This window comes from Hibiscus syriacus, unplaced genomic scaffold (genome assembly GCF_006381635.1).
Source record: "Hibiscus syriacus cultivar Baekdansim isolate YM2019G1 unplaced genomic scaffold, ASM638163v2 tig00110303_pilon, whole genome shotgun sequence".
Lineage (NCBI taxonomy): Eukaryota > Viridiplantae > Streptophyta > Magnoliopsida > Malvales > Malvaceae > Hibiscus > Hibiscus syriacus.
The window spans coordinates 2,453,717-2,480,034 of NW_024062672.1; the positions used below are offsets into that span (position 1 = coordinate 2,453,717).

The window sequence follows — 26,318 nt, forward strand, 5'->3', positions numbered from 1 at the left end:
CTTGGGTTTACAATTTTACATGGAGGAAAATTGAAAAACAAAAACCAAACGAGAGTGCATGTGAGCAAAAAAGACTGAGAGATGAATGTGATGTTTGGGATTTCATTATATTTGATCATCTGTTGGAAAATCTTTAACCACAAGGATTAAACGAATAAATTATTATATATCATTTATACAAAAGAATTTCAGCTCTGTTGGTGACTTTCAACAATGATACTCAGTTCATCTTAGTAGTATTTGTCAACTCTGCATTTCTAACCCCATTTTTTTCTCACAAGGATTTCATCGAACATCTATGCTTCACCTGAGATAACATGTATCTAACATTACACCTTGAATCGTTGATAGTCCCGATAGTCCATTGGTCGGGCCTTCTCTCAATGGACCCTTATTCAAGTCAACACCTCTATATAATTCAAAGTTAGATTAGAATTTCCTATGCATCCCCAACTAAAAAGTTACACTGGAAATGAGAAGAGATAAGCGAAAAATGAAATTTGAGATCGAAAAGGAATTTAGGGTTTAGAATAAAATTGAGGATTGTGTTGCAAGTTTTAAAAGTTGGGGGACCTAAATGCAAGTGCATGAAAAGTTCAATGACCATATTGCAAACGTACTTACGGCAGTGCAACGTCGGGGGACCATATTGCAAACGGATTAAATGTTGGAGGACTGTATTACAAGTTTTAAAAGTTGAGGGACCTAAATGAAAGCTTTAGAAAAATTCAGTGACCATTACTATACTTTACTCTTATTTTAATTTGATATATATATATATATATATATATATATATATATATATATATATATATATATATATAATATATATATATATATATATATATATATATGTACGAAGAATGTTATGTTAAATGTATATATAATATACATTATACTTATGAATCCATAATACTTATCATATATATAATATAGTTATATATATAATATATTTATGCATATATATATTATTATATTTATGTATATATATTATATATAAATATATACACATATATAAGTGTGTGCATATATGTAAGTTTATGGTGTATGTATATAAATATATATGTGTGTGTATATATATATATATGTAAGTAATTAAGTATATATATAATTATGTATGATCAATGATATATGTACATATATATGATGTAATTACATAACTATATATAAGTATTAATATAAATATATATGCATATATATATATATATATACATATGATGTATGTATTATACATGTATATATGTACATTATGTATATACATGGATTGTCAACCTTAAAATTATCAACACCACAAATGCAAGGGTCCCTCCTCCCTTATTCTTCTGCAAAACCGACGGTGAAATGATAAAATTACGGGGTGAAATTTTAATTTTTAAAAATCAAAAGTAAAGTGAATTACTAGGGATGACAAAAAAACTCGAACCCGACGGGGAAAACTGAAAGCCGAATTAAACGGGTCGGGTTCGGGGATGATAAACGGGGACGGGGACGGGATGGGGAAAACCCATTTATTTTAAACGGGGATGGGGATGGGGACGGGTTTGGTAATCCCCACCCCGATTACCCGCCCCGATACCCGACCCGATAAATATTAAAAATAATTATTTATATATATATATATAATATTAATAAATTTAATTTAAATAAAAAAATATATATTTATATATTTAATTTAAATATATATATATCCAGCCCAATTCTCGGCCCAATACCCGACCCAATACCCGACCTAATACCCGTTTAAATAACCGTTTATGCTAAACAGAGATACTCGTTTCCCCGCGGTTTTCCCCGATTACCCGACGGGGATCTCCGTTTAAATCCCCGCAGTTTTTTAAACGGGGACGGGTACCAGTTTTTTAAACGGGGACGGGGACGGAGACGGGGGGACAAATACTCGGCCCAAACCCGGCCCGTTGCCATCCCTATGAACTACAAGTGGACTTTTAGGATTTTTAACTTATAAATATTTAAATTAATTTTATACAATCTAACAAAATCATATTCAATAAATAAATTATTTAATGATTATAATTAAATTTTATAATATATTAATTATAATTAATATAGAAAATAAATTTATTAATTTAATTATCATAACTAACAATTTATTTTAACTTTTAAAAAGTAATTATCATAGTTTATTATAAATGCAAAATATCATAACTTCATTAAATTTCATAACTTCATCGATTATAACTTATAAGTCAGGTAAATATCAAGTCCTTCATCAGTTATAACTTATAAGTCAGGTAAATATTAAGTCAGTTAAATAATAAGTCGACTTATTTACAAGTTGAGTCAATTACATGTCAGGTTCATAACATGTCAGTTTGATAACAAGTAGGATAACTCCAGTTATTTTCTAGGTTAATCTCAATTTCAGATTCATATCATTCAGATGTAAAACAGATTCAATTATCATATTATCAATTCAATTCTGGTTCAGATCAATATTAATTCAGACTCAAATCGATTTCAAATCACCACTACCTCAAGTCACAAAGAATTTTAACTCAAGTCAATTTCGGTCAATTTTTCAGGTTAGATCAACTTTTTACAATCCTACCAAAAAGAAGATTAGGATAGGAACGAAGGATTACAGAATAGGAACGGCAGTACCTGAATACTATCATCACTAAAGCTTGTGAACCCCACAAAATTAAGAAAGTCAGAAACGGTCCACGGGCAGCCAATTATGCCAACTAGGACTATGAGAAAACAGATGAGGAATCTATTGTGTGGGCCCCAAACTCCCTACGTGTCCTACGTGTGATCTGACACGTTGGCTTCATCTTCCATCTGTATTTATGATTCCATTTTTACCCTCATAAAATTTTATATTTCCATAATGGTCCCCGGGCATCATCTTCAAAAGAAACGTTCGTCGCTTTCAGTCTCAGTATTTTCCCCTTCATCAACGCGTGCGCGCACACACAAACACTTTGCTCACTAAGCTCATTCACTAACTATGATTTGTTTTTGAGATCTCGAAATTATAGAAAATGTTGGATTATGCATTGTAGGGCTCAATCAGGGGAAGCTGGATCGTTTCTTTCGTTTCCTCATCGTGATTCGTCGTTTAAGGTACTGTTTGGCCTTCGAGAAGAAAAAAGGGGGGGGGGAGCTACATTTTCGTTAGGGACTCGTAGTTTGTTTGACCTTCGATTTTTATTGTGTAATGAATCATTATTGTGCTTTCTTGTGTTCTGTAAGAATCATAATGTTTCATTGTTCACATTTCAGGATATATCATTGATGGCTTTTGACCTCTGGGGCCCATCATTTCCTGAAGGTGGTTTCTAGTTTCTTGAATTAGCGGTTACATGCATGCATTCTTATTTGATCATTGATTTTTTCAATGTGATTTGACTGCAAGTCGGTATTCTGCAGAAGAAAGCAGCTATTTCATACAAACCGGAACGGCGGTATGACTTTTACTTCGGTTATGGCATCGGTATAATGGTGGTCCTATTTTTGCTGCAGTTTTGATTGGTATAGTGTTACTTGGCATCTGTTATTAGCATGGTTATGCAGTGTTTTGGTTTTTCACAGATATGAAGAAAATGCCTTGAACGAGAAATCTTGTGTTCAAGTGCTGAGTATATTGATTGCAAAAGTAGATACATTGATGAACTTGAAAAAGATTTGGTGTTGCTCCAAAGTGAACTGGTCTGGGATGAACATGAAGAATGGCATGACATCTGCTGTAATGCCTTGAGATCTAAGATCAACTGTCTTGATATCTCAATAAGGAAATTGAGGAAAAAGGATGAGAATGGCATTGAGGTTTGCTTATTGATGCATACAGAACCTGCTGAGAAGTTGCATGATACTGAAGGCCTTGCTCAAAAGTTTTTGTCATGAGAAAAATGAGCAGGTTTGACTCTTGGATATTTTTCATGTTCTTTTACTAACTTGTCATGAACATGATTCAACACTGAAATTTAAAGGGACAGTACCAGAAGATTGTGTCCTCGCGTTGAGTTTACAGATTGTTTACCCTAACTCCGCAATTTCAACCAAATTTGTGTAGTATATATGTTTCTTGCTTCTACAATTTAAGCCCTTTTCACCAAATGCTTCAGTCTATTGCTGGTCCCTGTGTTGTTCCATGTTTGTTCTAAATGTAGGTTTAATACCGTCTCTAGATATCTCAGAGTTGTAACAGTGTTGGATTTTTCTGCTACCTCAGTCATTTTGATTGGAAAGAGAATGGAGAACCTCTAATATACTCAAGTAGAGGTTTTTTTTAACAAAAATAAAATAAAATAAAATCAGAATGCTTTGACATGCCGGAGAACTTGGTAAGCACGTTCAACTCTTCTTGTTGTCAACAGTTGGTTCTCTTTGTATTTCCTTTAGTGGCCTATCATTTACTTATTAGTGTTTCTTCTAATTGTTGGGAAATAAACCAAGTACAAATAATTACTCTATAACCAGATTAGTGAGAATGCAAAATAAAAGCAGAAAAATAATACCCGAAATTGATAACGGAGTTCAGCCAATTGTGCTTACGTCTCCGGACTGCTGCAGATCTTTTACTAAGAGAGAAAATTTACAGGTGTTTACAAAACACTCACTACTCATAAGAAAGCTCTCTAGTATTGGGAGAAAGAAATGATTTTTGGGATAGTTTTGAAGCTAAATGAGCTAGGGTATTTATAGTTGAAACTTAAGGACTTAATCTTGTAAATACCCTAAAACCTAGGGATTAATTATGATTATCCCATTATCATTTTTCAACAAACATCTACCAAACTTTGAAAAACTATTTTTCAAAGAAACATTTACCAAACTTTGAAAACCATTTTCAAAGAAACATTTACCAAACTTTGAAAACCATTTTTTCAAAGTTGGTTACCAAACTTGAAAACCATTTTTTCAAAGTTGGTTACCAAACTTGAAAACCATTTTAATACTTTCAACAATCTCCCACTTGAAGACTGATTTTAATCTGTCTTCACACCTCGATCAATGCAACAGCTTTTCTAGTCTTGTTACTCTAGCATGCCAACTGAAGTTGAAAACAACTTCAGTTTGTCTGTAGTCACCGTCTTTGTCAACATATCTGCCGGATTTTGAGCTCCACTGATCTTTTCAAGTTTCAAAATCTCATCTTCCAGAAGAGACCTGATAAAATGATATCGCAATTGTATGTGCTTTGTCCTGGAATGAAAAGACGGATTCTTTGCTAGATGTATAGCACTTTGACTGTCGCAATACAAGACATTGTTTTCTTGTTTCTTGCCTAACTCTTCCAAGAAACTTTGGAGCCAAATCATCTCCTTGCTAGCTTCCGTAACAGTGACATATTCTGCTTCAGTTGTGGAGAGAGCAACTATCTTCTGTAGTTGAGAAACCCAACTCACTGCGGTTCCTCCTAGAGTATAGACATACCCTGTAGTGCTCCTTCTGATGTCAACATTTCTGGCTAAGTCAGCATCTACATAGCCTGTCAGTATCGTATCTCTACCTTTGAAACAAAGTGCTTTGTTTATGGTACCCCGCAGATATCTGAGGATCCATTTGACTGCTTCCAGTGTACCTTGCCCGGATTATTCATGTACCTGCTAACAGCTCCCACTGCTTGAGCAATATCTGGTCTGGTACAAACCATGGCATACATCAGACTTCCAATCGCTGAGGCGTACGGCACCTTCACCATGTGTGCACGTTCTTCCTCCGTCTTTGGTGACTGTTCTTTGGAGAGTCTGAAATGAACACCTAAAGGTGTACTTACTGGTTTAGCATCTTGCATGTTGAACCTAGAGAGTACTTTGTTGATTTACTCAGCCTGTGATAATATCAAAGTCCCTGACTTTGTGTCTCTCTTGATCCTCATCCAAGAATCTGCTTTGCAGCGCCCAGATCCTTCATAGCAAACTGCTTTGACAATTTTTGCTTCAAGTTTATAATCTCTTGCATGTTTGAGCCTGCAACGAGCATGTCATCAACGTACAACAATAAAATAATGAAGCTATTGTCGAACCTCTTGATGTAGCAGCAATGATCTGCTTGGCATCTGGTAAAACCACTGCTACTCATGAAACTATCGAACTTCTTGTACCACTGTCTATGAGCTTGTTTTAAACCATACAAGCTCTTCTTCAACCTGCATACCAGGTTTTTCTTGTCTGCCTCTATGAAGCCTTATGGCTGACTTATATAGATTTCTTCCTCCAAATCACTATGAAGGAAAGTTGTCTTTACATCTAACTGCTCAAGATGTAAATTCTCTGCAGCTACAATTTTCAACACCAGTCTGATTGTAGATAGTTTCACGACTGGAGAGAAAATTTCATTGTAGTCAATACCTTCTTTTTGCTGAAAACCTTTGACAACCAATCTCGCTTTGTAGCGTTTGCTCTCATCGTGCTCTTCTTTCATCCTGTAAATCCACTTGTTGTGAAGCGCTTTCTTACCTGGTTGTAATTCAGCTAATTCCCACGTCTGATTTGACAAAAGCGAGTCCATCTCATCTTTCATGGAAGACTCCCACTTGACTGAATCCTCCACTTGCATTGCTTCATCATAGCACTCTGGTTCACCATTGTCAGTCAGCAACAAGTAGTGCAAAGAAGGAGAATACCGTTGGGTTGGTTTAGGAATTCTGGAGGAGCGTCTTAGTTCCGGTGTGCCTGGTTCTTCTTGAACTGCTTCAGGACTGATCTGAACATCATTTCCAGAAATCTCCTCAGCAAATTCCTTTGTTTCAGCTTTGGTATTGGAGCTGCTTGATTCTACAGTTGACTTGTCTTTGTACATCACATTCTCATTGAAAATGACATCTCTGCTTCTAATGATCTTCCGATTTTCATAGTCCCAAAACCGGTAACCGAACTCATCACCGCCGTAACCAATAAAGGCACATTTGTTGGACTTAGCATCAAGTTTACTTCTTTCAGCAGAGTCTATGTGTACATAAGAAATACGACCAAACACTCTTAAGTGTGAAAGGTTTATTTCTTTCTTGCTCCAAACTTCCTCTGGTATTCTGCCATCCAAAGGAACTGAGGGCCAACGGTTGATCAGGTAAGCTGCAGTGTTAATAGCTTCAGCCCATAGAAATTTAGGCAATTCGGCATGTATCCTCATGCTTCTGGCACGTTCATTCAGAGTTCTGTTCATGCGCTCTGCTACGCCATTCTGCTGCGGTGTCATGGGAATTGTTGTCTCCATCTTGATCCCATTGTTTGCGCAAAAATCTCTGAATCTCCTATTTCTGTACTCTCCTCCATTGTCAGACCTCAACCGCTTGACTTTTATACCATTCTCATTTTCCACCATGGCCTTCCATTTTCTGAAGGTATCAAAGACTTCTGATTTTTTCTTCAGAAAATAAACACACACCTTCCTTGTAGAATCATCGATGAAGGTGACATAATATAATGAGCCTGCAAGAGATGGAACTGGAGATGGTCCCCATACATCAGTATGAACTAACTCTAACTTTTCAGCCTTGGGTGTCTTACCAATCTTTGCAAAGCTGACTTTCTTTTGTTGCCAAAGATGCAATCCTCGCATAGTCCGACATCTATATTCTTTAGATCCGGCAGCTTCCCCTTTGACAAAAGTGTCTTCATCCCTTTCTAGCTCATATAGCCAAGCCTTTGGTGCCATAGGTTTGATTTTCCATCAGCATCTGCTGCTGCAATGATATTCTCTAAATTTGAGGTTACATAGAGAGTACATGTCTTCTTACCACGTGCAATGATGAGTGCTCCTTTGGTAATCTTCCATTCACAACCTGAAAAGGTTGTACTGTATCCTTCTCCATCAAGCTGTCCTACAGAAATCAAATTTCTTTTGAGACCAGGAATATGTCTCACTCCTATCAGCTTCTAGGTGGTCTGGTTTGGCAGCTTTAGTCGAATGTCTCCTTTTCCGACGATCTTCAAGGTTTCATCATCAGCAAGATGAACCTTCCCAAAATCTCCACTGACATAGTTCTCCATGATTTCTTGGCATGGCGTGGAGTGGAAAGATTCCCCTGAATCCAAAATCCATGATTCAATCGGACTGTTGACGCTTAAAATCATGGCATCACCTGTCTCCTCCGTCATGTTGACAGATTCCTGTGCGCCGGTATTTTTCTTCGGTGCTCGGCAATCTCTTTTGAAGTGGCCCTTCTTGCCGCAATTATAACAGGTAAAATCTTTATTTCCTGTTCTTGATTTTCCCCTTCTGGATTTCGATCTGCCACGATTTGAATTTCTTTCTGAAGTTCTCCCTCTAGACTCCGTGTGCAAGGCTGAGGAGGTTGATGCTTCACCCGATTCTCTCCGTCGAATTTCTTCGCTCAGTACCAGATCCCGAACATCGTCGAATTTAATTTGATGTTTCCCGACGAACTGCTGACTGCTGTAACAGTAGCATTCCAACTGTCTGGTAAAGATGATAAGAGAATTAAAGCTCGAACTTCATCATCAAATTCAATTTCCACTGAACTCAACTGGGCTGTGATTGTGTTGAGTTCATTTAGGTGTTGTGCCACCGATGCCCCTTCCGTCATCCGCAAATTGAATAATCGCCTCATCAAATGAACTTTGTTTGAGGCCGATGGCTTCTCATACATACTGGAGAGAGCCGTCATAAGACCCGCCGTGATCTTTTCCTTTACTATGTTGAAAGCAACATTGCGAGATAACGTCAGTCGGATAACTCCGAGGGCTTGTCTGTCGAGAAGAGCCCAGTCTTCATTCTTCATGCCCTCTGGTTGTTTTCCTGAGAGGGGTTGATATAGATTTTTCTGGTATAGAAAATCTTCAATTTGCATCTTCCAAAATCCAAAGTCCGCACCATCGAACTTTTCAATTTTCACATTCCCTTCGTCTGCAACCATCGCTCCCACTCGAATCTAGCTTCGTTTGGATCGTTTCTGAAATTTTTTGCGAACCGCCGTGTATTAGGACACTTCCGTCGATAAACTTGTATCGCCGACCGAATTTTACTATTCACGAAATTCACTATTCACGTGAATAGTAACCCGAATAGTAACTTCGCAAAAAATTGACAAAATTCACAACCCAAAAGCTCTGATACCAGTTGTTGGGAAATAAACCAAGTACAAGTAATTTCCCTATAACCAGATTAGTGAAAATGCAAAATAAAATCGGAAAAATAATACCCGAAATTGATAACGGAGTTCAGCCAATTGTGCTTACGTCTCCGGACTGCTGCAAATCTTTTACTAAGAGAGAAAATTTACAGGTGTTTACAAAATACTCACTACTCACAAGAAAGTTCTCTAGTATTGGGAGAAAGAAATGATTTTTGGGATAGTTTTGAAGCTAAATGAGCTAGGGTATTTATAGTTGAAACTTAAGGACTTAATCTTATAAATACCCTAAAACATAGGGATTAATTATGATTATCCCATTATCATTTTTCAACAAACATATACCAAACTTTGAAAAACTATTTTTCAAAGAAACATTTACCAAACTTTGAAAACCATTTTCAAAGAAACATTTACCAAACTTTGAAAACCATTTTTTTCAAAGTTGGTTACCAAACTTGAAAACCATTTTAATACTTTCAACACTAATATCTGCTTATTTTATGCTTTATTTCGTGAACTAAGACAGAGTTTTCCTTTCAAGAATGAGCAATCTCAGGATGTTGTCTTACATTCGAGGTCTGGTTCTCCAGACAACTCAGCTGCCCTGCATAAGGACCAAAAGTCAAGTTCTTCAGATCTATGTTCAATTGCAAAGGAGGAAAACAATGGATCCAATGTTACTCCCAAAGAAAAAAATTACTTCATCAAATCCAAATATGGAGCCTGAAGTGAAGAAAGCAAATAATTTGGAAACAGTCAAGTAACAACAAGTTTCATCCTTGCATGCTTTAACATGCCCATAATCAAAGATCCATTTACTCTCCACATAAATACAAAGAGAACTCTGACTTTTGGGCAGTTATTGACGGTGAAATAGTTAGATATTAGTACTGTCACTAAGGGCTATTAAGTTTAATTGTTACATTAATATGAAAACTTGCCATGTCTCCGTACTTTGTATCTTGCTTTGTGTCTCTTTGAATGTTTTGCATTTCTCTTTCTCTGTCTCTTTCTTTTTCTAATAGGGTGGTAGATGCTGGATCTGTCATCTCTTATTGCCCAATGTTGATTTATTTGTTTGAATTTTTCATGCAAGCTCTTTAAGAGACTTTGTGCTCATTATTTGATATTTGCAAGCAATTATTAGTTTGTAATGACATTTTCTGGCTTTGAATAATATTTTAATGGCTGATATATTATTAACCTTCAAATACTTGTCGCTTTGTTATGTTGAATATTTTGCATGGACCTGCATGTTTGATTCTAGTTACCCACACCTTTGGAGATTCATAGAAATTTCATGCTTATAGTCAGAATCACGGAACAACTTCTTGTCTTTTCTTTGGTGCTATTGCTAAGGTTTTGTGAGGATATTGATTGAGAATGTCTTTGAGGGGACAAAATTTGAAGGTGGACACCACTGCATATACTTGCTATACAAATCTTTAAGTGGTATAAATATGTTAGATGAGAAAATCCTTTTTTTATGATAAATCTGGGGTGAATTCAAGGTAGTATCTGTTTAGAGACTCAACCATTTGACAATGAATGTTCATATCCCTGCTTACGCGGTGCTCGAACCTGGGACCTAAATGGATAACCACAAGTTCCTTAACCACTGAGGTCGTTTGATTTGTGCTAGATGAGATAATCTTTAAATATGGGATTGAGGATCTTAAATTTGACTTTAGGACTAAAACTGAAGTTATGCAGTCTTTATGCTTGATTGCCCTTGTGTCTTAGATGCTAACAAAATGCAGAATGTAACATGTAGAAATCTGAAGAGAAATGATATAGTGCCTATTTTTCTTTTCGAGAGAAAAAATATACCGGTATAGTTACCTCATGGCATCTAAGGATGTCGACTAATATATTTGCAAGGTTGTAACAATATAGACATCCATAGGTGCCAGGAGGTAACTATAATGGTACATTTTTTTGTAAAAAAGAAAAATAGATACTATATCATTTCTCTTCAGATTTCTACATACCTAATTTTTCTTTTTGTTAGTATCCAAGACACAAGGACAATCAAGCATAAAGACTATGAATAACTTCAGTTTTAGTGCTAAAATCAAATTTAAGATCCCCAGTCTCATGTTTAAAGATTTTCTCATCTAAGATATTTACACCACTTAAAGATTCGTATAACAAGTATATGCCACCTTTTTTCTCTTTTGAAGTTGCAAAAATATATTTTGCCAAGCACGTTTATGACCATGCATGCAGTGTCTTATACTTATGCTCCCTTCTTAGTTCAATTTTGGGCATAATATATGTGAATTTACTGAAAAGAGGAGAGAGTTTACTGGAAGAGAGTTTTTTATCTGTTATTCCTTTGTTATTTGAAAAAACAAACAAATCAGACCTATTAAATATACAACATAAGAGTCCTGCTAGGTGTTTACTTTGTTATATAAACAGAAACTATCCTGTCTTTTTACTTAGATAAATCTAAAATAGAAGCTTAATGCAAAGGAAAATGCTAAATACAAAGTATACTTCTATATCCTACAATATAACAGTTCATTAGTTGAGTATAGCCAAGCACGTGTTTAATCTTGCACAGAGTTGTGTCCTGATTATATTCTCTATTCTTAGTTATCTTTTGTGCAATTTAATGATTCACAAATATTGACCCTTCAAATATGAAGTGCACTCTTATCTGTTAAAGGAGGGAATATAAAACAGAAAAAAGAGATGGGAGTAAAACAATTAGCCTTAAATTCATTGCAGATGTACATGAGTAATTACTTTCCTATAAGTTATGTTTGATAGCTGCATCTTGATTTCCTTTTGCGTGCTAGCTGTACCTTGTAAAATACAACCTGCCTTACTTCTCTTGCTGTCCTAATTTATAATTCGTTAGGAGCTAGCTAATGCTGAGGTCAGTGATCTGATGCTGCATTCCCTGCTGCCACAAGCTGGCCAATTTGATGAGAAGAGCATTGTAACCATGCTTGATTTAGAAACTATCAAGAAGCTCAAAGAAAGTTTTAGTACTATTAAGGATAAAAATGCAATCCAGCATTTTTCTCCCAAGTATGGAAGGAAGAGAACAAATGGCCTAAACTGGACTAAGGATAAGGTATTTCCCTTGCTCTCTTTTTGGTCAAACAATAAAATTCAATATCATTTAGCGAGTTTTGATTAAAATAGGAAGAACTTTGTCTAAAAGGTTTGATTAGCCGTGGTGTACATGCTATCGTGCAACTGCTAGTTAACCTTTTCCCTGTGTCCGACTTAATAATTGAAATGAAAATTTTTAATGCATTTGAACCTCCAAAAGTACTTTCATGGTTTTATAAATCTTCTGTTTGATGTCAAAGGAAATTTCAGATAATATCAATTCATTTGTAACTAGTTCAGTTCAAGGGAAGTTTTTTAACATGCATTTAGCTTCTTTTTTTAATTTTGCACGACTTGTACATGTAGATAACAAATGGGCTGAGCTTGTCTACGCAAAAAAATAAGTTGGACCTTATGAGTTCTCACATATTACAATCAACTGAATGAGTTTGCATTTATGATATGGAGGGAGAAAAACTGACTTAATTGTGATTTAAACTGTAGAGAATGCATAATGAAATGCTCTTTTGCAACTTTCTACCCTTCCTAACTTTAAACATTCCATCATATCAATCAATATACTCTTTCTTTTTCACTTATATATGTATCATTTTCTCTGTTGCATTATAGCTCTTCTGGTGTTGCATGTAAATTAAATTAAATATGCTTCTCTTCAACAGGATGCAGCTGCACAGAGTGTGAATAACTTAGACCTGGATCCTTCAAAATATTCAGCTGACCACCTGAACAAGAAGAAAAAGTTAAATTCTTCTAGTTTGAAAATCATGAGTGAGGAAGCAACAATGCACACTTCTATATCTGCCTCAGATATGTTAATCATAGATTCATCATCAAATTCAATGGGGATAATAGCAGATCTCAGCAAGAAAGTGAAGGTATGGCCAGCTATCTAACTCATGTTGGAACAAAATGTGTTGCATCTTTAGATGTCTCTTGTTAAAGTCATGTTATCCCGCATTTATTAAGTTTCGTCTGTCGGGATGACAGAAGATCTTGGCAATCAAGTGAAGGCATGACCAACCATCTGATTCATGTTAGAGCTAAAATTTGATGGCTCTTTACTCTTTAGATACCTTTTTTAAGTGATATTATCTCACATCTACTAAGTTTTGAATTTCTTGTGGCCTTATACTCAAGTTGGGTCTCTCCACCTGCTGAACAAATAGTTTTAGTTTCAATGTTGAACATTCCGAATGTGTTCTGTTGTTGATACCTTATCACCCTAATCCCATGTTAGGTGGTCCATGTGAAAGCCTTATTGAGCTACATGTTAGAGCGAGTGCTCAGTGAAATTAGCCTACATCTGTCCTAACTTATTTATCAACCAGTTTCAAATTGATGCTTAACACGCTGTGTCAAGGTACAGGAGCGGGTAATTCTGTTACGACCATTTCTTACTTACGGTGGCCGTTGTGGTCTGTCCTAACTTAGGTTCTTGTTTCAGGATGCACTGACTACAAATATTATTGCGAAAAATTTAGGCTCGACTACTCAGAAACAGACCACTGGACACTCTGATGAGATGAAAATATGCACAGACAACTGAAAGTTAATGGAGGTGAAATGGAAAGATGTAATACAATTTGAACAGATATGAGAAGAAATGAATTTCTTACCCTTTATTGCTCTAACAGTAACTCACAGTTTATAAGGAAGAAATAGTCTAAGTTAGGAAATGATTCCTAAGATCAGGGAATTAGATTAATGACTATTTACATTAAGCAAACTCCTAGAAATAAGGAAAACAAAAGGATTTTGTCCCTTGATTCTAGGAATTCCAACACTCCCCCTCAAGTTGGAGTGTAGATGTTCATCAAACCCAACTTGCTAGTGAGATCTTCAAACATGTTCTTGTTTAGGTTCTTGGTAAACAAGTCTGCAACTTGTTGTTTAGTTGGTAGGTAGGTTATGCATACTTCCCCTGATTCGATCTTCTCTTTGATGAAATGTCGATCTATTTCTACATGTGTGGTACGATCGTGGTGAACCGAATTGTATGCTATGCTCACCGCTGCCTGATTGTCACAGTACAGTTTCATAGGTCTGGTGTGAGGCATTTTTAATTCCCTCATTAGTTGTTGTATCCAAACTCCCTCGCATATACCATGTGACACAACTCGATATTCAGCTTCAACACTACTATAGGCTACAACATATTGTTTTTTATACTTCTCCACGCCACAAGGTTACCCCACACGTAGCTGCAGTAACCGCTTGTAGACTGTCTATCATTCACCGAACCTGCCCAATCTGCATCCGTGTAGATGTCTACATATCGACTATTTGTTTTCTTGAAGTGTAGGCCCTTGCCCGGGGTTCCCTTCAGCCCACTTACATAATAAATCTACTCTTGAATTCATAAGACTTTTTCATCAACAAAAAGATATTCTGAAAGCTAACAATAATCAAAAGCAACATGTAACCACCAAGTATAACTCCTACAATGATTGCAAATACCTCTACTGGACTTCAGCAAAGCCTTATACATACAAGCAATCATTGAATGGATCGGCAATAACAAAAGTTGATACGACGCATCTCGCATTCACGTGTGCATAAATTCTTATCCATCAAAGCAATCGTCCAATAATCGCACAAGAAGCACATATTTATTACAAATTTAAATAAGTTAAAATCGTAAATGAAAGACTCAACACAAATACCAATTCAAACATTTGTATAACAAATACATATAGAATATCTCAAAAGCACTTGGAATATTAGTTTTAACAATTTACTTCATCTTCAAATTTCCTCTATTTATCAAGCAGCCAAAGCAGGATTCAACTCATTACAGTATATCATACAACGTTATAAAAGCAAAAGCTGTCTTAGATATTAAACTCAAAAGTACTTTCATTTCATTTTTTTCTTGTGCATTTTCTGACCATCAAAACATGGATTAATCTTAAGGCGAAATGAATACATTTGAAAGATATTAGAACATTTGAGGAAAAAATTAAAAAGGAATCTTAGAATGTATACCCTTCAGTTCGCTTTCTTCTATCTTTGCTCCCAATTTCTCTGAAACCAAACAGCAGTTGTATCATTAAACACGGTTTAAGAGATCATGGGATCAAAATGAACCATGGACTATTAATTTCCTACAATATCTCAACAAATAAACAAAGATGGCCAGATGATTTAGGGCAAAAACAACAAAAAATTGATCGAAAACAACCTTGAAACATATACCAGAAAAAAGGCTGAATAAAAAAATTAAAAAATACCTTCATTGATATAATAAAAACGGTTACACAGAAAAGGAAACAATAGTTGGACCAATGGAGGTGCAGATTCCAGATAATAATAATAATAATAATAATAATAATAATAATAATAATAATAATAATAATTACCATTATTTATCTTCTTCTTCTTCTTTTTGTCTTTTTAGGTATTGAATTTTCTTCTATATTTTTCGGATGGTTTTCATAAAGTTATCAACTTTATATTCATTTTGGTTGCTTCCAGATTGTTCTCCTGAAGATCGCAAAGTCATGCGAGGGCAACGTTGGAAGCTGATGTCGTGAATAGGATGCTACATCTAACAAAATTAGGTAAATTTAATTAAATTAAAAAATAATTAAATATTAATTCTTAACATGTCTTGGCTTAAAATATATTATATAGGATTAGGATTCATTTGCTATTAAAGAATTAACATTATATTTTATTTCTGCTTTGATCATTAAATAATTAATGACGATAAAGAATGATAATGAACTACAACCTACAACTACTTAAACAGCAATGTCAGTAAACATCTCTTCGTGCAGCAAGGGACGCACCTCCATCGGTGGCTTTGTGAACTTCACACAATCGTACTGACTTCTATCCATCAATTTTGTCATACAATCCGTCGGTTTATTTCCTTTGCGAGGAACATGTTGAAATATCACTATCCATTCGGACCATTCCCGTTTCAAAAGCTCCACGATGTGTTGCACAAGCGTTATCTGGTTGAACTGATTCTATACCGGGCCAACATCTCGCCTTGTTAATATACAACTCAGAACCGATTTCAAGTTCAACTGGGCCAGTCTGGTTTTTCAATCAGTAAACAAGATATTGCATATTGCTCTGATACTACCATCCTGTCTCAAATTTCAACATCCAAAAACATCGGTGTCATAATCATGAAGAACTCCATGTGTAATGCTCTTATGATTTACCAAAGTCTTTGACAGAGATTCAGTGTATATGTGCATATATATATATATATACACACACACAAATACGACAGCTCGACAAATGAACCGATTGTCCGTAGAAGTATAACAACTATTACCCTAAGTCAGAGAAACGATCTTTACCTAATTATTTGGGTACATGAATCTGGTGGTTGCACCACCTATTTAGCTTCAACAGCCAATTCCAAATTATGGCCATTAGAGACGATGAAAATGTAACCATAAATCAATTATGCACACAACTCGGTTACCTCACACAATGTATGTCTTTTTCGAACTCTTTGGACCGCGTTTTCTTCTCGGGTTACTGGTGATCATGCAGGAGAAGGCATTGACAATCTCGGAATCCTCTTCTGTTGTTAAAATCTTCGCTGCACTCGGGTCCACGAGTAGAAGTTTTGCCACGAGATATCCAGCAATAGACCAGGTTTGGAACAGTCTTGATTGTTTTCCGATGAACCTTGCTTTTTTAGTATCATAGTACTCAGGCCATTTGTCCCTGGATAAGCGTTTCTCAGCAACTGAAACTGCTTTTGCGGCAATCTCGGGTCTATTCATCTTCATACATGCAACTGCCAACCGTATGATGGGATGGATTCGAGTATCAGAGTTTCATCCATTGATTGCAAAGCTTATACCCAAAACAAATATCTTCTTCGATATATTATCTTTTAATATTAGCTATCAATATTCTAAACATAATAAATAATGCAACAATACCTACGGCTAAACATCAGCCAGACTGGTATCTACAAATTATGAGCCACAACGACCAAATATACACAACATCAACAATTTTCCTGATATATATAAATATCTATAATTTTGATGGTCATCTACAATTACATAGGGAAGCCTGAAAAACCCTCAAAATTTCGAGACCTCGAATGCAAACCTAAGAACAGGATGTTAACAATGAAATTTAGAGAAATTAAATGAATGTCAACATTACTAACCTGCCAGAGTAGAGTTGGCCAGGAACCACTATTGTGGTAAGACCAAGGCCTGCATTAAACAAATATGCAATTAAAATGCTGATGCTGACCAAAAAATAATAACATTATCATATTTAAGGGAGTCATGTTACGTGTTCTTCGGATCACGGCCTGTAATAATCTGCCACTCCTGACCTTCAACAGCTGGGTAACAGATCTTAAATGGCATTTCTGCCACCAAATCCGCCCATTTAGCTTCAATGAGATCCAATATAGCATGTGACTGAGCAGTTGTTGCAAGACCACTTACAACAGCCCACAAATTTCCAAGAGAAAAGAATCGAAAATCCATATGAGCTGGTTGTAAGTTCCCAATCAAGTAGCCTCCTTTATTGGGCATCCATTCCACCAACCAAGGAGAGATTTGATCAGGATAAATATTGAACTTATTTACGGCGTCATATGAATACTCTTCAGTCTTGTAACGGTAAATCTCATTAAGTTTTCTCATATCAATCCAGTAATATTCTCGGATATGAAACGACAGAGCAACCAGACGGTTATTCAATGCTCGAAGAAGATCGGCTGATCCATTCTCCAGAGTTAGCATTTCACGTGCACATAACAATGCCGAATAGAAAAGTGACTACAGAAATGCAAAATCATCTGAATATCAGGTTCATTTTCACACTGATTTAAATTCCTCATGCATACAAAGCATGTAATTTTTTATTTTAAATGTCAACAATCCATGCATATAAAAGTAAACATTATATCAGTAAACTCAACCAACTAGCAGCATAAATCAAATGGAAGCCAGGTATTTATGGCAATTCTCGGAAAATTTGAAGGACTTTTTCTTGAAATAATAGAAATGTATCTTTCCAACTATAGTTCTTTTCTATTTTGACCTATAGGAACTTTTGTAAAGCAAAAACCAAGCGCCAAAAGGAACAATCAAATGGAGCTTTACAAAATTACTCTAGAGATTGTTTTTCATTTACCTGAATTTCCAGAGGGTGTCCATGAATTCCCATGCGGCGATCTATCATACAAGAACCATCAGTAACCAACAATGTAGGAAACATATCAAAACCATCGGCAAGGCATAGCCGCAGAATCATCTTGATTCCATTTTGGACATCAACTCTCTCCTGAACTGAAAGGTCGCCCGAACATTTGCCATATGCTCGTAATAATATAATCCACCACAATCCTGCAATTGAAAGAGGTTGTTCATTGTAGCAAAGTATATCAATGAATGAAATAGAAAATAGAAAACAGAAACTCTTTCTGGACTTTTTAATTTTTTTTACCGGAATCAACAGGTGCAACACGGCCAGTAGCTGCCTCTCCAAAGTCGGGATCCAATACCTCCTCCGTTGCTGAATCATCACCATCAAGAGGAACTGTGCGCACTTTGAAACTTGCAGGCATCAACCCCTGACCAGGGCTATGACAGTCCATTGTTTTTTCCCAACTCTACTACGGGCAAGTATACAATATATTAAAAAATAAGGAAAAAACAAGGAGTTTATATAATAGGACACAAATTCAAACAACTTTACGCTCAAAATTTTCAAATGCATATAGATTACTCCATGTACTTAGATGAGGAGGAAACCTAGCCCGCATCTCAATTTGATATTATTGCATATATAGAGTCGTCACATTGATTCCAACACAAGAAGTTTACACATGTGGAATGACATTTTTAATTGTTCTCATCCACTGCCACTTAAAAGAAGGGTTCATTTTGCTAAATGAACCAAATTTTGCCATAATATTCTAAGACCATAACCTAAGCAAGATCAGTAGAGCCGAATCCTTTAATGATATTGATTATGCTATCAATTAAAAGATTACATGATCATAGGTATAGACATGTTTAAATCCATATTTGTACTCACTTTAGCTATTTCTTATACCCTCCATTGCTATTTAATACTAACTAAACATAGGAAGATAAGAGGTAAATAACCTCAATGGTAGAAGTAACATTGAATTGTTTATGTCACCAGATATTTCTTCATTTATAGGAAAACATTTATAGGAAAACGAGTCAATTGGCACATCTATTTCACCAAGTAGTACTAATTAGAGAATTACCTGCTCTCTACTATGGGTATAACCAGCAAGGTAACAAAGCTTTAGTAACATGTGAACCACTTATAGATATATACCGACAATGATTAGGTAGTAAGAAAGAAAAGTGAAACACAAATAAATTACTCATCATGAAATTTAATAATGAAAAATAATTATCAGACTTAATGAAGAAACGCTCGCCATATAATGATGTTGGCAGACCAAGCTTAATTTGCTAGGACAGTTTTTGCTTTGATCGTAAGTAAACACACAAAGGCACACAGTTGTCCTTGTAAAGGAATTAGAAGTGAAATAATAATTTATAAATACGTCGAAAGATCCACCAAAAAGTAAAATTATCATCACAAATTGTCAATACAATAATCATACTATTGGATATGAAAATACCTGTAACTGAAGTGTGTGAAGTATGAAGTTCCGAACAATTTCATACTCTCCTTTTAACAGAAAAGCGATACCAGAAGGTATGAAATCGCGAATAAAGACTTGGTCGTAATTCAACACATTGGAACATGTGGGATCATTGGCAGCAATAGTTCCTACAGGACTTCCACAATAATAAACCATGGAAGCCCGCAGTAAATCCCACGCTTCTTCCTCGACAGAATCAACACTAGCTGCCGCAAATGTGCTCGTGCCTGTTCCAGCTTTATCATTTGACATCGAGACTTCATTTTCCCTCTTCAGTTGTGCAACATGCTCGAACTCCAAATTGTTTTGCGAGTTTATTGAACCATTAAGATTAAATTTATTTGCACTATCCACAAACCACTCTGAATTTCCTTCACCTGTATCTACTCCACCCACACTTTCAGCCTGCTGGCATTTGCAACTAAGAAGCTTCAATCTGTCAATTGCTGTATCCCTATACAAACCACCACCCAGTCGCTTACACCTATAGCTTCCTATTCGACATCCCGACATACTTGAACACTTCAGGGACGGCAAATACCTTGGGCCTCTTCTCTCCACAGACTTAATGTGGCATCTAGAGTACAATACTAAATCCGAATTGCTAGAAAACAGATCACTACTTAAAAACTGAGGTACAGCCCCAGATAAAACGTGTCGAACTGTCTCCATAGTTCCCATCGACATGATGCTAATCAAATAAAAGGCACTGTATTAAAAGTAAGCTCCTTCTAATCAAACAAATCCAGAAGCTTCACTTCAAATCAAGATGCTGAAACCTTAAATCAAAAACAAAAAGATCAAGGGATACAATCAATATATACTATATAAAAAGCATTCACGAAAAAACAGCAAGAGGAGGAAAAACACATACGCATGAACATTACATGTTTAGGACCACAAAGAATTATATAAATAAAAAGACATGATAATAGTACATCCATTAACTGGTAGAATGGAAACTAAAGCAAAATAAAATCGATTTTATATGATAAAACTACTCTACAACAGGCCAGGAGCAAAATTCAAATAAAATTATCGAAGCAGATGAGGGGAGAAATGTACAGTAAATTTAGAGTCTTCAAAGCATTTCAAAACGTTACTAAAAGACAAATGCAGAGAAAACACAGTAACTAACTGATCAAATAGAAATGAAGTCATATATATAATTAAACTTACACAAAAGCCCAGGAAGAAAATTCAAATGAAATTATCAATATCCAGATGAAAAGGAATAATAAAAGAAAAAGGCAATAAATTTATATTTTTCGATGCATTTTAAAAAATTCCAAAAAACAATACAAATTCCAGCATGCAAACAGCAGACCCAGATCGAATTGTATATAATTACACAAGGAAAAAAATAGCTAACTGTCGCGACCGTCTTTCGGGTGGGCCCGGAATTGGGCTTCTACTTAAATAAAATATTGGGAGTCGCCATCGATCATTTATTTTTCGTAAAAAATTTGGTTGATCGGATACCATCTTACCTGATCTGCGTTTTACCAGAAATATGTCGGGCTCGGGAGTCGGTTACAGTCAAGGAAGGATTAGCACCCTTGAACTGTCCTTTCGGTACCATTTAATTTATCGGTTGTCTTAATTGCAAAAATTAAAATTAAAATTAAAATTTAAAAATTCGATCATAATTATTTACCTTTTAATCAATTAAAATTATCCCTAAAAAATCATAAATAAAGTTGCAAAATAAAACATACAAAAACAAAGAGTTAGTATTAATATCGAAATTAAAAAAATAAACATGGATCGAAATACAATAAATACAATAGCCTGAATTGTAATAAAATATAATTATATGGATTAAAATGCAAAAATATATAAGATAATAGCTAAAATGAAAATAAACAAAGATTAAAAAAAAGAAAAAAAACAGTATCATATCAAGAATAAATAGTTACTAAAATAAAATAGACAGAAAATAAAGTGTCAAAATTAGAAATAAACAAAACAGAAAATATAACATGTTAGTGACTAAATTAAAAATAATAAAATTAAAATACCAAAAACGAAATAAATAAAATATAGAATTTTAGGGACTGAAATGTAAAAGAACGATAATATTTGATGGGGTTTAACGCAACTTATATACATATATTTGGGGGTCATTATGCAAAATACGGTAGGAATTGAGAGGATTTGAATGTGAATAACCCAATACTTTAAGCGACCAAAGTAAAATATAACCAAAATATAGAGACCCTAAGTTAGATTAAACCAAAATATAAAATAAAACACTCCTCCTTCCTTTCATTTCCAGAATACGTGAACCCCACAAAGCATATCCCTCCATTTTCTTTTATTCTTTCTTTCCAGGAACCCAAACTCCTTCCCCCCATCTCCAACTCTGCTCAACATATCAGATCCCAATTTCTTCACCTCCCTCAAGCAACGCCGCTCATCTCCTCAAATACTCCAAACGTCGACCACTGCGATCGGAGGCTATTCACGCTCTCAACTCCGAGCGAAGACAACACCACCCCAACACATACCATGGCATCTAGGTAATTATAAATCCCTAACTCATATACATTTTTTTTGAAGCCATGAAAAATTTGTATATAAACCACGAACAAAATTTATACTAACTGGTTTTTTTAGTTTCAATCTAAGAATTAAACAAATAAACTTAAAACTAAGATACAAATTGAAATACCTTAGGATTCAATTCTGTTTTGATTGCTGAAAATTTCCTTTTTTTCGTATTTTATTGTTTATCCTTTTTTCTTCTGAAAAACGAGAGGAATCGAGCCTTACAATTGTTTCCCTTCGTTTCTGTTTTTTTTCCTCCTTTCGTACATGCATTCCACTTTTCTTTATAACCAAATTTACACTGATTTTATATTTTAAAATCGTGCAACTTGGTTGGTGTGATGATGCTTTGATTTTTTGAGCTTATCCTCTAATAGTGGGTGGCAATGACAGCGGCAAGTGGGCATAGGATGGCTGGCAGCTTCACGTGGGCATAGGTGTAGTGTTGTGAATGAGGACAAAATCTGGGGTCTACACTAACCTTAGTGAGTCTGATTCACGAAGGAGATGAAAAATCGGAGAGAAAACGAGACAGATAGTTATGAAATGAAAAATAATAAATAAATAAATAAAAAGATCGGGAAATGTCTCTTTCAAACAATTTGTGTGTACCAAAAGTACTCACGCAGTCACTTTGTTGGGTAAAAATAATGGAACCATACAATCATTTTCCAATGTAAATAAAATGGTTGTCCCTTGTTCCCATATGTAATGGGGTAAGGGGAGGTAAGACAGTAGGCTACCCCCAACACTAGGTTGAGAGCAGTTTTCGTAGGAGACCTCCAAATTATGAAATGCCCTCCATGAGACTCGATCCCACGACCTCAAGGTTAAGAACCTTGTGCTCTACCAACTGTGTTGGATGGTCATTTCTTCATTTTTCAATGTAAAGGAGATGGATATTTGACATGGCCACGTCTTTATTTCCTTCTTATCATATAATAACAATAATGGTAATATTAAAAATGTCCATTTTAAATGTTTACACGTAATTTTTTAATAGATTAAAATGATAATAAAATATTATTTGTTTAAAAAGAATTTAATCATTAATGATATATATATATACTCTTTAAATTCAAAATATTTAAAGAGAATGAGACCATTTAATAGTTATGTTTACCTATACTTTTAATAAACTAATTAATACCCTCCCAAGCCGATTCCGATTCCGATTCTGATTCCACAAAGAAAGTTTGCTTTAAAGATAAAGAAGACGACCCTTTACAAGACACGATGATGGGAACAGCATATCGAGCGCCTCCAGGAATATCTTACGAAGCGGTATTGGTTGGAAAAAGTCCCGGCGGAGGTTGACATCTCGGATGACGATATCATTACTGAAACTCAATAGGTATTTTCTTACGTGGTTTCAAACTGTTGAGGATTACACTTTAGATAGTCAAAGGTTCGTGGATCATATACGGCCAATGCTTAACGGTGCAACCTTAGACAATGAATTTTAGTACGACCCAACCTTACCTAACGACGGTCACTGCTTGAATTCGCTTTCCTGGTCTACCGAAATACTTGTATAATAAAAAGGTTCTTAACAGTATTGGTAGCTTGGTTGGAAAGGAGGCCAAATTTGACTTCCATAAAAACACCAGTAATAAAAAAAACGTATAGAGTGGTCGTCTATGTTGACCTCACGCATCCCTTTATCTCTAAATTGGTAGTGGGATATAAGATACAAGTGGTAGAATATGAAAATCTTTCACTCATTCGTTTCATTCATTTCAAATGTGGGCGTTTCGGTCACCTTAAGGAGGCCTGCAACTCCCATAACAAGAGCCACGACGCGGTTGCCGTCAGTCAGAATAATTACTCAAACACTATCCCAGCTATGAGTGGCTCCAATGTGACTAAGGTGTTGACCGTGACTGACGAATATGGTACTAAGGGCTCGGACAATAAGGACTCCTCCCCATATGGCCCATGGATGCTTGTTGATAGGAGATGTCAGAAACAGTCCACCGGAACGGTAAAGAAATTAGAGTAAAATAGAACAACGAAGAACCCGATATCCTGATTTGCAGTATTAAATGTTGATGATCAATCTAACGGAAAGTCCCTCATACAAGTCGAAGAGGAAATAAGAACAAATGAAAACATTGCTCCTCCTATGCTACTTTCCGAAAATGTCAAAGGGAACAAAGAGCCCGTTAGTTTTCTCCAAAATATAATCTCTAACAACTCGAAGCAAATTAAGCGGGATTCTCTACCCATTGGTAATCAAGGTCACGATTCCCTTCATAATGGAAAATCTAAAGTCAATCAAACAAATCTTAAGGAGACATCAATCAAGAATTTGGGCCCCACAAGTCACCAAATCTCAAACCAGGTTAGGATGAATGTTACACCTCAACCCACGTATGCTGACCAGCAAATTTTTCCCATGCAGGAAGCTCACGTGAACAATGCCATGCAACGTACCACTCCCGTGGAAGCTATTGGCCTGTCAAGCTTCGAGATGATACAGTTGAATGGCTCCAAATTTACCATAACTACGAACCCAATCTTTGACAATTCTCTCGATTTAGAGGGACATCTATCGAAGACTTCCTTAAATTCCTCAACACATACGACCGTTGTCTTTAAGGAAGGACAAACTGTAAGTGCTCAGAATTATCAATCAAATTCCAACAACTGGCGTTCACCCTCATCGAGGAGTAGAACGGCTACTTACATTATTCAAAGCAAAGGGATCAAACTCAAAGGCCAATTCTAACCTCGCTCACTTGCTAGAGATGCTATGAACAATGTTTTACAAAGTATTCAAGGGCAACTCCAACCATCCAAGAGCCATGTGAAATAGAATGACGTTGTTATGGACAATGCTCAATAAGGTTTCTCGTCCTTACCCTTTTACATATGGATTTTATTTTAATAGCTTCGAACTATCAGGGATGCAGTAGTCCTCATTTCAGAACTCGATCTCAAAAAGTATATGCAGGATTATAAGCCACACAAGGTGGCCTTGTTGGAAACCCGCATTAACGAGCTCAAAGTTGATCGTGTTATTGCTCGCACTGGTTTTGATAATTTCTTCAGAGTTGAAGCAACTGATTTTTCGGGAGGTGTTCGGCTATTTTTGAATGACTCCATTTTAGTTTCTATAATGGGGTGCACTCCGAGTTCATTCACACCAAAGTCTCACTTGGCATACCGAATAAGAATTTCTTTGTTACTGTTGTTTACGGCAATTCAGATAAGAAGAAACACAAATCTCTCTAAAAAGATCTTACTGAGGTCCACAATCTCAAAGGAGCGCCATGGATCCTTGCGGGGGATTTCAACTTCATCCTCTCTAGTGCATAGAAAAAAAAGTTGTTCCATGAGAACACGAGGGTGCAAACAGTTCCAAGATTTCATTGACAACCACCATCTCTTAGATTTGGGCTTCAGCATCTGCACTTGAAGATTAATATAATGCATCTCCAGCTAGTTTCGGTTTTTATCCTGCATATCATACTTCAACCAAGACTCAACTGACTTAGGTTGAAAGTTAATGGGATGCAATGCAACACACTCAAACATCTTCGAAAGAACATGCGGTTGAAGATGAATGTGATCATATCGTATAGGGTCAACAACACAGTCGCCAAGTTGATTTAGTAACGACAATGATGACGTCAAATACCATAAGTCCATCACCGTATTTCGAATGTAGAACTCAGAGTGTATTAAGTATACCTCCTCAACAAGATGAAGACGACGGTGACAACAATCAAGATCGGCGACCCCAGTGTACTTGACAAGCCCCGCGCCATTATCATTCGACCACTCCACGGCATCGTTAAGAACTTAGAAAATATAGATAAATTTTATTAGTTTAATAAAAATTATTACTAACTTTTAATTATTTTTTTAAATTTAATCTGGACGAACTCGTCACATGTATTTGACAAGCCCCGCGCCATTAATATTCGACCACTCCTCGGCATCGTTAAGAACTTAGAAAAT

General features: G+C 35.8%; 2 protein-coding genes across 3 annotated transcripts; one reads left to right on the forward strand and one right to left on the reverse strand.

Moving 5' to 3' along the window:
- Nucleotides 1–454: 454 nt before the first annotated feature.
- Nucleotides 455–22,974, reverse strand: LOC120116791 (neutral/alkaline invertase 3, chloroplastic-like). Of its 2 annotated transcripts, XM_039137207.1 has the most exons (9): nt 22,834–22,974; nt 19,779–20,581; nt 18,599–18,764; nt 18,287–18,498; nt 17,435–17,928; nt 17,300–17,352; nt 16,506–16,922; nt 6,767–6,774; nt 455–466 (listed from the first exon to the last, which is right to left on the reverse strand). In XM_039137207.1, the coding sequence occupies exons 2-7, from the start codon at nt 20,487–20,489 to the stop codon at nt 16,600–16,602; spliced, it is 1,959 nt and encodes a 652-aa protein (XP_038993138.1). In that variant the 5' UTR covers nt 20,490–20,581; nt 22,834–22,974; the 3' UTR covers nt 455–466; nt 6,767–6,774; nt 16,506–16,599. The 2 variants fall into 2 exon arrangements, with proteins under 2 accessions (XP_038993138.1, XP_038993139.1); XM_039137208.1 differs by lacking the exons at nt 455–466; nt 6,767–6,774 and adding an exon at nt 7,653–7,664.
- Nucleotides 3,826–13,047, forward strand: LOC120116887. Its single transcript, XM_039137276.1, has 4 exons — nt 3,826–3,880; nt 9,606–9,819; nt 11,937–12,152; nt 12,814–13,047. The coding sequence occupies exons 1-4, from the start codon at nt 3,864–3,866 to the stop codon at nt 13,045–13,047; spliced, it is 681 nt and encodes a 226-aa protein (XP_038993207.1). The 5' UTR covers nt 3,826–3,863.
- Nucleotides 22,975–26,318: the final 3,344 nt, after the last annotated feature.